Here is a 12,414-nt window from a genome sequence, read left to right as displayed (position 1 = left end):
ACTTCATGTAAACAATTAGTGTTCAAACAAACTTTTCGCAGAGCGAAGGTACCTGAAAAGAACTGCACAATTTCTTCCTTGCTGCAGCCAAATGGCAGTCCCCGAAGACGTACCATACAACCACTGCTGCTGTCATAATCACTGGGGCCACAACGGTTCAAGATCCAATCCATTTCACTCCTATCTGACTTAAAAACTAAAAATATGAATAGGGGAAGGAATTAAAAATAATAGTACACTAAAATTTGCTTGTAGTCAATATACAGTGTTACTGGTTTTCACATCAAGATATACCGTGTCTAATAATCTGACAGACTCAATTTTCCACAGCACAAACAACATTAACTGGAGTTACTCCAACCAAGAATGGGTATATCACTCCATACCTTCAACGTATCTATGGCCCATGTACTTTCGATCCTTTTCAAGAGCCTTTATTTGGTCTTCCCCGGTTGCCAGCTCTACAAAAGCCTCCCCACTTGTTTTTCCTTCTTTTGTAAAAGTAAAATTTATGCCATCAACTCCACCTAAAACGTTGCAATCTGAAGGGAAAGATGGATCATTTTCAGAGGACTAAAACAACAAAATGAAATCTTAAAAAAAAAAAAAAAAAAGCACAGAATGAAAGGCTTAACATTTCATACTTTAAAATTCATATTTTAAAACTCAATATTTGCTGCTGTTCATAAGCTTATGAAACATTAAATCAAATTTTAAATCACACAATCATGAAACTCACTCCAAAAAGTTCAGCTATTTACAAAAATGTGTTTTTTTTTTTTGTTTGTTTTTATTATTTTTGTATGTACATCTATGCACTCCCCCCACCCCCTAATGAAGCATATACATATCTGATCTGTAGGAACAATTTTTTTCCAAGTTTGAAGCACAGAAGTACTCATTATGTTCTAGAGGCTAGATTCAGTGTACTTGCAGGTGTAGTGTTTGGACTATTGCCATTGCACTTAACATGTTGCTTATAGGAGATATGGTTAGAACAGGCAGAGGAGGCGAAGAAGGCTAGCTACTGGCTGTGGCTGTAGAGGATAGTTTTTGGGGCTTAACCCCACAGAAAGGTCAGCTGTAGGGAGTGGCAGGGAGACGGCCCCATTTGGCCGCTAACACCCCCAAAATCTGGGTTGATGTACTGGGTAGGGGACCAAACAATAGTGAACGGTGTCACCGGCTAACAGCACTGCAGCTGACCAAATGGGCAATGGTGGAGGTGCGCCAGGGAAATGGCAAGAAGGAATACCACCACCCGTACAATATACTAAACACATAATGCCTGCTTTCACTCATACTCAAATGATACACCTGATATTTTTTCTAATATAGCCCTCATTATTGTTGTGTTGGATGCGCAATAACTGCTTGTCCATTATTATTATTTTTTTTTAAAATATAACACAGCAATAAAGCCATGTCACATTTCACCTCAATATGCCTTACCAAAAAGGCACAGAATTTAAGTGCTACCTTTAACACTGGCTACTCGCATCACGCACATTATAGCACTAGCTTAACCTTTTTTCCCCCCATCTTAATAACATAGAAAAAAAAAACATTTTCCCCAAAACATGAAGGATGCGAAGTAGTCAATTTATGCTCTCTCCCATACCCCCAAAGTCAAATTGACTGATGTAATACATTATTTACAGGCTGTTCAAACTGTTCTACTTGTAGTTTATAGCATTTAAAAATGCTAAGGTAAGAATCGTTATTAGAGCAGGGAAGTACAACACCACAACTGCCATTCTTAAACGCCCATTCACACTTGAGCACTGTTAATTTCCAACATTTGTTTGGGTTTTTTCGAGCTTTTTAAATTTTATTTAGCATGATTTTGGCGGTCATTTCTCATGCTGTTTTAAAGAGCTTGTCAATCATTTTTCTAGAGTTTTAAAAGAAGCATCTGAAGGGAAAATATGATCGACATTTCCATTTTGTAGGTTGTGAGGTGTAAATTGATTGTTGCATTTGCAGACTGTCTATAACTTTATTGTTTTTTATCTTGGTAATCACATTACTGAAGAGGTGTTGTCCGCATCATGGGTATACATATCAAGTTCACCCTGTTCTATAAGTAAAGTAGTCAAGAGGACACTTTTGGACTCCCTATGTAGCAGGCAGTATTCTGAAAAATTCCATAAGTAATGGTATGCAAGAAAAAAAAAAATCATTAAGTTATTTAGCAAAAATAAAAACAAAAACAGCTTCATGTGGTCATCTAGTAACAACTAGTAAGGACGGGGTTATTGTGCACTCTGATAATCAACTCAAAACAATTCAACATAGATTACATTCATACACTTTTAACCCTGCATGGTCTGAGGAGTATATTTAATCTGCACAGTTTTGGGCCACTGAGAGCCAGTGATTATCTCAATAGCATTGGGAGTAGGGAAGAAGCACACGTGGCAGAAGCTGCACTCACCACTTTTAAGATTCAATCACAGAGTGAAGCAGAAAACAGTGGGCTGTGTGCAATCTGTTAACAAAAGCGTATTAATAAGTATCAGTTCAGTTTTAACCCAGTTATTTGATAAAGATATTTTGAAACAGTGTGATGTATTGGTACAACAGCAAGTGTTCACCCAAAACTGCGGATTTGAAAAACTGAATGGATATTATTTTACGAAGGACTCAACATACTTTCTTTACTGAGAAGTATAACTGACACATTAAGTATTTAGTATTGAAACTGATTAACAAATACACAGTTTAAAATGCGTAATATCAATCCAGAAATGGCCAGGCACATGAAATTCCCATATGGTGTTGTGAGGAAGACGTCTGCACTACCACTTTGCCTATTTGTTAAAACATCTGCACTAAACTCTAACCTGATTATAACAATATTTAACATTTGTTAAATTCGTCAGTTGATTGCAAACAACATACCTTAAATATTAGCTGTCACTAGAAAACCAATGCACGTGGATGTACAATGACACTTGTATTCCCCCTCACCCTCCCTCCCCACCAGATTCAATGAGAGCTATAGGCTTTCTGTAAAAATACCTCCAAAATGGTCTTGTTTTCATTTACCAGCATTTCGAGTATTCCTATCGATTTCAATGGAACAAGCATTTGGCCAAAAAAAACACTGAGAACTACTACATGCACCATTGCTAAAACGCATGTGTGAATAGTGTATCCGAAAATAATGACAAGTAACCTTTCAAGTGGTTTAGGAGCGTTCTGGTGTAGCACTTAAATGCTAGAAAAATGCTTAGGTGTGATGGGCCCCCAAATCTTTACACTGGCCTTTAGTTAAATTAAGAAAATATTAACAAAATTCTTCTTATATCAAAGCTTTAAATTGCCTAGGCCACACTTCCAAAAGTGTATGGTATATTTTCAAAACATCAGTCTACTAAAGATTACAAGTATTAGGGTGGGCATTTAGAAGGGTTCCAAATCTGTTAAATTATCTACTTGTTTTGTAAGAGACACTCAAAGTACTTCAGTGCTTAAATAAGCCAATTATTTCAGTAGAACTGATAAGTACTGTAAGACTGAGAAGCTATTCAAATTGCAATTCTGTTCGCCATTTCTACAACTGTGACAATCATTATAAACTGTTATGGAACCCAACTATTTTCTAGGAAGAAGATACCAGAGATACTGTAAGGCTTGGTGTCTCAGGTTCAAAGGATATTATTGACTTATTCAACTACCCAGCACATATTTTTAATATTACAGAATGCCAAAAAGCTAATGTGTTGACTAGTTGGCTCCAGCCACCAGAACGGCAAATCTGTTAGACTTGTTTGTGACATTATATATACTAAAAATTAACAGTGGACATCCCTTAGGATTTGTTTTCTCTACAAATTTTGTTGATTAGAGTAAAATGACACACAAGCTCCAGCAAGGAATATTTGTGAAACACTGTAGATTATGAAAAAGTCGCCAGCCTAATGTACCAAATATTTCTTTTTTTTATGGAATTACAGATTATAGTCAGGAGGAACAATAAAATGCAAGTAACTAATTATCTTGATTAACAAACTGTACATGTTGAACTTTCTGCAAAAGCTTTATAAGTAACACTTTCTATTAAAGACTAATTGCTCAGTTTAATGCTTTAAACCAGATCACGAGGGTATATAAATGATAGGATGAATATAAAAACTTGAAAAATAAGTTTTAAAAAAGTGAAACTTCACAACCCGATAAGAGACACACCTGAAAAGAAATCAGCAATTTCTTCTGGAGTACAAGACCACGGTAATCCTCTAACCCGAACAACAAATCCATCCTCTTCTAAAGACATTTTAAAACACCTGTTGAAATATGAAGACCTAATTAAAAAAGAAAAAATACCTAAAGAAAATGAAGTGAAATACTGCATAATTTTTATATCAATTTTCCATTAAGATTATCATCACAAATAAAAATAAGACAATAAGACCTCTTACTGATAAAGGCACTGGTGCTAAACTACAAATTTAATGCCCCCCAAAAGAGAGGCAACCTATATATTTATTTATATTCCACATTTAACCCGTAAGTGTGGTTTGTATTGCTGGCAAACCTCAGCAAGAATGAGTGAATCAACTCATTGAGTTCTGAGGACTGACACCAAGGATGAGTTATTTAATTCTGAACCATTAATTGATCCACTATAAACATGCATTAGTGTTATTTCCCTCGGGGATTAAGTATATAAAGTATTAAAAAAATGTATATTCTTTATGATCATAGTGGTGGATGTGTATGCTGTGAAGTATGAATTCTGTGCATGTTTTGTTTTTTTTGTTTTTTTGCAGGTTGGCAAAGATTAGTTGGCTAAAGCCTTTGTCACACTTGTTTTGCTTGGAATAGCAATGCTAAATTTTTTCTTTATGCACGCGAAGCACAAGTCTTAGTTTGTAAGTTGGTTAGTGCCAATAGCGCAAGTGTAGTTCATGTATTTTTCTACCCCCCTCAGAATGTGAGTTTTTCTACTTTGCCAGATTTGTTAAGATGAGCTCTCATTTCATAGTATGTTATCTGCACATACTTGACTCACCTGGTGTAGTATAGAACTAGGGGGCTTCGCCCCCTGCTCGCTTCGCTCGCCAACCCCCCGTGCCTGCTTTGCTGCTGCAGTTTCAGATGCGCGTTGTAGGCGCCTACGTTCATTGTATTTGTCCATGCTGGCGCATTTTTGTAGCTCTGTTAGTCGAGCTGTTTGGTTCTGGAGCCGAGACAGTTTTGCTTCCATGGTTTCAGACGCGCATAATAGGCGCCCACGTTTATTTTCTTTATCCATGCGGGCTCGTGTTTGTAGCTCCGTTAGTCGAGCTGGTTTGTACAATCCCAAGCAGCACATTATTCCTAACTTCACTCTGCAGTAGTGTCACTCACAATATGGCGGTGACGCCTGCGCCTTCCGTACTATGTCCGGTTTCACTATGCTGTGTAGGCGCCTTTGCCTTTCGTACATTCCCACGCCTTCCGTACTCTCTTTGGGGACCTGTGGGGCCTCCGTAGCCTCTTCCGTTTGAATCTGGGCTGCAGTGCAGAATCCTCTTTTTTGTGTGAATGTGTCGTTAGTCGTTAGCTATGGGCGCGTTGTTGCTTCATTTCTCATTCACGTCAGTTGAGCTTTCGTGTTTGGGCCGTGACTCCTTCGTTCGCGGTGGATACGACTTCGCTTGCGGTTTATGAGACGTGCGCTGTACGCACTGCGCAGTATGTCTCATGGTCCCATCACCGTGTACCTGCATCCATGCCATCCGGTTTTCACCGTGTGCTTGCGTCCATGCCATCCGGTTTACCATTCTCGGTTAGTAATATGGATGGTTAATACAGTGTTAATATGTCAATAAAATGCAATATATAATTTATTTGTGCAATATTAACTTCTGTTATTCTCCTGAAGTTAATTTATTTGGTGGACTGTGTGAAATTGTAGGATGTATATATGTATGTATATTGATGATTCCCTCTTTGTCCAATTTTCTTGTTAATTTTTATTAGCTATTTTTGCACATATTTGGGCTGGCTGACAATTTTGATCCGCTGTGCACTGCCATAGGTAGTTTTGAATGACAACTAAAGATAACCTTGAAATTCCTGTTTGACTATAAGTTGAACAGAAGCTCTTTTAAGGAATGGCACAAAAAGAGTGAAAGAACCTGTGATGGGGTTTTCATTTTTTGTTCTGGTGTTCATCTCTGAGGGAAGAAAAGGGAAGATATGGTAATGGGTGTGTGCAAGTAGCATAACTTCTATGTACACAAGGGGGCTCTGCCCCCTGCTCGCTTCGCTCACCTACCCCTGGCGTTGGGTAAAATTTGCATCACTTCTCCGTGATCATCAATATACACCTGACAGAATTGTGTATTCTTTGAAATTTAACTTCTTGTTGTTTTAACTGTTCCGGGACTACAGATTCTCATAGCGTATGGTCCATTATTGTGTAAATCCACATTTTGTGCTTTGAATGATGCAAATGCGAAAAGACTTTGTTGTTTACTCTTTGCCTTTTATTTTGGACCTCGATTTGTCCTGCTATTTTTTCATTCATATTTATATATATATATATATATATATATATATATATATATATATATATATGCTATGTTTTAAGACTACCAAGGTTTATTAAACTTGAACTTATTTAGATGAATAACAGCTATGGGGATGAAGAGGTATATGAAGCAGATTTTAAGGTCTCCATTATCACTTTTTCTTCAAAATTATTAGTCAAAACGTTTTTAGCCATACAATGGTCTTTCTGAGTGGATTACAAGAACTATGTTGGCATTTTTCCATTCTCGAGACCTTGGTGAATGAACAGATTTCTGTTTTCAAACAGCTTCAGGAAAAAAAAGTCTTTAGTGCTTTTTATTTAAATAAAATTTCTGGCCATGTTCAAAACTGCTGTTTATACTTTTTGCGGTTTAGAGCAATTTACAAACTGCAATGATCCTGCCTCAATAGCCACTTACAGTTGAAGTCTGAAGTTTCCATACACTTAGGGTGAATTCTTTAAAACTCCCTTTATAACCCCTTCACAGATTTTATACTAACAAACTATAAATGTGTCATATGATTAAGATGCTAGGGTGAATTCTTTAAAACTCCCTTTAACCCCTTCACAGATTTTATACTAACAAACTATAAATGTGTCATATGATTAAGATGCCTATTTTGTACAGGGCAAAGGTAATTTTTCCAAACAATGTTCACACACAATTATTTCACTTTTTGTCCATATAGAGTTTGACCAGTTGACTACCCTGTAGTCAAGCATCAATGGCTTAAACCTATGATGATGGGCTCATATGCAGTGATATAGGCATATGTATAACGCTGTGCGTAGAATTCACACTAAAACATGTCGTACGGACAAAACTGGAAATGCGAGTACACACAAAAAAATCCAGATGCATAAAACTGTACGCCAAGTTCCACACACTTTCCCCTTATAAATCCCCATCCTGACTCCATCCAAAATTTCTTATATTTGAATATGCAAATCAGTAAAAATAGCCTCTTCCATTCAGTGTTTTGTTAAATGACAAAGCTAAAAGCAAGTGGAAAAAAGAAGAATTTCAGTGAATGCAAAGTGGAGGCAAGGAAAAACATTATTTGTTGGCTTAAGCAGCAATAAATTCAAGATCGGTAAGTTGCAGAATGCTCAAAATAAAAAAAAAATTAAAAAAAAAAGGAGAAGTGGTCAGATATTAAAGTCAACTGTTCCAGACAATACTACAAAAGCTGACACCCCGTGCTGAGAATACCTATCCAGGTGGTGACAGCACGGCTGGTTGCGCGCACACCTCTGCCTCGGAAACTGCTGGGCAACCATCCGGCTGTATGCTAACAGACACTGTTCCAGAGTCACAAAATGCATTAGTGGATGCTAGAAGAGATGATGCCAATGAACAAAGGCTGTACTATGTGATATTGACCACAAATTAAATGAACTGGTTTAAAAAATAAATGCTGCATTCGATTACCTGTTTTTACATTCTGCTAATTACATTCAAATGAAGTTGTAACGCTGCCTGATTTGGCTGATCATTTGGTTCAGGTTTATCATACTGCATTTAACAGACACTGTTCCGGAGTCACAAAATGCATTAGTGGATGCTAGAAGAGATGATGCCAATGAACAAAGGCTGTACTATGTGATATTGACCACAAATTAAATGAACTGGTTTAAAAAAATAAATGCTGCATTCGATTACCTGTTTTTACATTCTGCTAATTACATTCAAATGAAGTTGTAACGCTGCCTGATTTGGCTGATCATTTGGTTCAGGTTCATCATACTGCATTTCTTCAGGTACGGGCATGGCACAACTGTGTGCCATATTATGCAGCACACTACATACTTCAACAATGCAAAACACTGATTATAGAGGGGCATATTAATTGAGTGGAAATACTTTCTATTTACATAAGCAAATTCATTCTCTGAAGGCGTCTTTATAGTGTAGCTTCGGCACCAAGTGCCACAAAGAATAGATTCTCTGCTCTTTACATTGCTCTCGGAGATGACTCGCTATCCTTAAAAGAACTGCTTGCCTTTTGCCACACTAGTTGGAAAAAGCACCTGCAACTGTGTGAGAGTTGCCATTTTCAAAGGTTCTCCTGTTACACCTGTACATGATGTTATGCCAGCTCATTCTTTTGGCGATTCATCCCCGGATGAAGTAACTTGTCCAGCCCTGCCCTGCCCTGTTGCAGTTGCAATATGCGTACAGCTGACCGCTCCAATTACATTTGGGAAACAGAACATTGCTGCAAATTATGCTTTGATGTTTGCCTGTTCAACCACAGAATAAGGAAATCTTATATCTGGATGACAAGCAGATAATACCATCCTATACAGCTGGCATGGCATGACTCAGTGATGTTTACAAGATACCCGATTGGTCATCAAGTTCACATAGATAGAGCACAACTCCTCAAAGTCTGCCTTTGTAAAGCCGGCACTATTTCAGCACACAGCTCCAAGTTGATAGCTCTTGGAAATCAAATCAACTTAGAAGCCATTCATCACCACCTAAAAATACCAATTCTTCCATTTGCGAAGTCTTCTAACAATGCTAAAATAGCCATGGTAGTGGGAATACTTTAGCCATTCCGTGCACCATTACATTGTTACAGATTGTAATCAATCAAGTGAATTAAACTTGTAAACGATATGGAATTAATTTTGATTTATTTGATAAATCCTGGGTCATTGATGTGAATGTTAAAAAAGAATGGAACACAACACAAACAGTAACACTGCTTTGACACTGGGTGCTGCTAGTTTGCAAAACCAAGCAGAAATTTGTATTGCACAGTGTGAGGCTGCAGTGACAATGTACATGGCTTTACACATCTCGAAGTGAGCGTGGAAACGGACTTGTGCAACTTTTAGTGTATATACACTGTTTAAGCATGAGGCCCCTTATAATGAGCGACATATGCCCGCCCCAGCCAGCTGAACACCAAACGTGCCGCTGCATTTTAAATGGATAAAATGGATTTTGACATTTGTATGCTATGTAATTTTTGTATTGTGTGTCAAACAGCATTTTAAACATAAAATCTGAGTTTTGGTATAAATTTTATACTAGCTGACAAGACAAAAATTTTTTTTAGTATTTTAACACAAAAATGCATTGGAGTATTTTTAATATTCTTTATTACATGTCTTAGTATTTAAACTACAATGAGTAAGCTTGCAAAATTATTTTTCAAGTTTGGGATGATGAATACAAAAACTAATAAATAATGGTAACCAGATTCCTCTTTTCTTAGAATACTGAAACTCTTTTCATGTTAGGAGACAGCATAACAGTGCCAAACCAGGTTTCTAATGGAGGGTAACGCAAGTTAAAAGGATTATCCTGGCAGCATCGGAAGCACAGCAAGAACCAATCTGGACAACCAGAATTTCCACAGAAAAGTCTCCACGCATTTTTGCTAACTTCACACAGAAAGTAACTGGGCACAGGATTCAACCGCCGATACTGAGCCTGTGAAACATTAGCACTACGTACCGCTTTTAAGTGTCAATCAGTATTAGATTCTGAAATGGTACCTGCTATTTAACTGTTAAGCTGCAATAACAAACATGTAAAACCACCATTTCACTATATTTTAAACTCTTCCAATCAGAAGACATTTGGACAAATTTAGTAACAAACAGTGACAGATTATTTATGCTACCATAACAAAATACAACCCCAATTCCAAAAAAGTTGTGATGCTATGTAAAAGGTAAATAAAACAATGTCATATTTGCAAATCTCATAAACCTATATTTTATTCACAATAGACATTTTACTATATCATGAAAAAAACATCTCAAAAAAAAAAAAAAAGGCAACAAAAGGCTGGAAAAGTAAGTGGTACTAAAAAGAAAGGGCTGGAAGAACATTTTGCAACTAATTGGGTTAATTGGCAACAGGTCAGTAACATGATTGGGTATAAAAAGTGCATCTTAAGAGAGGCAGAGTCTCTCAGAGGTAAAGATGGGCAGAGACTCACCAATCTGCAAATAACTGCATCTATAAATTGTGGAACAATTTCCAAATAATGTTCCTCAACATAAAATTGTGAAGACTTTGAGTATCTAATCATCTACAGTAATAAGATCAAAGGATTCTGAGAATCTGGAGAAATCTTTGTGCGAAAGGGACAAGGCCAAAAATCAATACTGGATGCCCGTGATCTTCAGGACCTCAGGCAGCACTACATTAAAAACAGGCCTGATTCTGTCATGTAAATCAATGCATGGGCTCAGAAACACTTAAAGAAATCAATTTCTGTGAACATAGTTCGCCATGCCATCCACAAATGCAGGTTAGAGCTCTGTCATGCAAAGAAGAAGCCATATGTGAACTTGATCTAGAAACACTGCCATCTTCTCTGGGCCAAATCTCATTTAAAATAGACTGAGGCAAAGTGGAAAACTGTTCTTTGGTCAGACAAAATCGAAATTTGAAATTATTTTTGGAAAAAACACGGACACTGCATCCTCTGGACTAAAAAGGACAGAGACCTTCTGGCTTGTTATCATCACTCAGTTCAGAAGCCTGCATTTCTGATGGTATGGGGGTGTATTAGTACCTATAGAACTGGCAGCTTGCACATCTGGAAATGCACCATCAAACCTGAAAGGTATATACAGGTTTTAAAGCAGCATATGTTCTGATCCAGACAACGTCTTTTATCTGGGAAGGGCTTGCATATTTCAGCACGACAATGCTAAACCACATACTGCATCTATTACAACAATATGGCTTTGTAGTAGAAGAGTCCAAGTGCGGAAATGGCCCGTCTGCAATCCAAACCTTTCATCAACTGAAAACATTTGGTGCATCATGACACAAAAAATACAATAACATGACCCAGGACTGTAGAGCAGCAAGAATCCTATATCAGACAAGAATGGGACAACATTCTTCTCGCAGAAGTTCAGCAACTGATCTCCGCAGTTGCTAAAAGAAGAGGGGATGCTACACAGTGGTAAACATGGCCTTGTCCCAACCTTTTTGAGACGTGTTGCTGCCATCAATTTCAAAACGACCTTATTCTTTTTTTTTTTTAAATGGTACATTTTCTCAGTGTAAATATTTGATATGTTTTCTATGTTCTATTGTGAATAGAATATGGGCTTATGAGAGTTGCACATTATTGCATTGTTTTTATTTACATTTTGCAGAGCATCACAACTTTCTGGAACTGGGGTTGTACTATATATTAAAGATTATGTGCAAAAGAAACAACATACTAGGTTATATAAAGAACTCTTTCAGTTTTGCTTAGATTTCATTTACAAACATTCAAGATTACATCATTATTTGAATGTCCATTTCCAATGTAAGAGCATATTTAGGAGTGATGTTTGTGTTCTAGTGTGCAACTCACATTCCAAATATTTCAGTTTGTTTTACTTTTTTTCCTAAAAACAAACTAACAGTTATATAAAATACACAAATGCACCCCATACTGCTGCCTTATTACACTCATGCCAGCTAGTGAGGACTGTCTCTCAAGATCCATGCCCTTGACACTTGCAGTTTCTAGGTTAAAAACTTTCCCCTCTTAACACTTGTGCACGCAATTATGTAAAGCATCACAGAAATAACTATTGCACACACACACAAAAAGTTACCCAAATAAAATTTACATTCAATAAAATGCCTTCGGTCCTTCCCATGTTGTGAGGCAGAATAGAAGTCAGACTGGGCTGATCATGTGCAGTGATGAAATATTGCTCTTTCCAGTTATTTCACTACACAAACTCCTGCACAATTTAAAAAAAAAAAAAAAAAACAAACTTATCTTCCTATAAATTATCATTGAATTGTTGGAGCATGTAACTATGGTAAAGCTCATGAATCCTCAATGGCATAATCCTTACAAGAATTAATGCTGTGTTTGTGTGTTGTAGGGACAAATCTGAAA

The 12,414-nt window shown here is 37.1% G+C and overlaps 1 protein-coding gene across 2 annotated transcripts in view; it reads right to left on the bottom strand.

The window, feature by feature from the left end:
* Positions 1–12,414, bottom strand: part of hnrnph3 (heterogeneous nuclear ribonucleoprotein H3 (2H9)) — a 51,899-nt gene that overhangs the window by 37,000 nt on the left and 2,485 nt on the right. For both annotated transcript variants that reach the window (XM_028795956.2, XM_028795960.2), the window contains exons 2-4: positions 4,195–4,292; positions 387–542; positions 53–196 (exon numbers count right to left, since the gene is read on the bottom strand). In XM_028795956.2, coding sequence (XP_028651789.1) covers positions 53–196; positions 387–542; positions 4,195–4,282 — 388 coding nt within the window. In that variant the 5' untranslated portion in view covers positions 4,283–4,292. The remainder of the gene's footprint in view (positions 1–52; positions 197–386; positions 543–4,194; positions 4,293–12,414) is intronic.

Source organism: Erpetoichthys calabaricus, chromosome 2, assembly GCF_900747795.2.
Source record: "Erpetoichthys calabaricus chromosome 2, fErpCal1.3, whole genome shotgun sequence".
NCBI classification, from domain to species: Eukaryota; Metazoa; Chordata; class Cladistia; order Polypteriformes; family Polypteridae; genus Erpetoichthys; species Erpetoichthys calabaricus.
The sequence above is the reverse complement of the archived record's forward strand: the minus strand, read 5'-3'. Positions and strand labels throughout refer to the sequence as shown.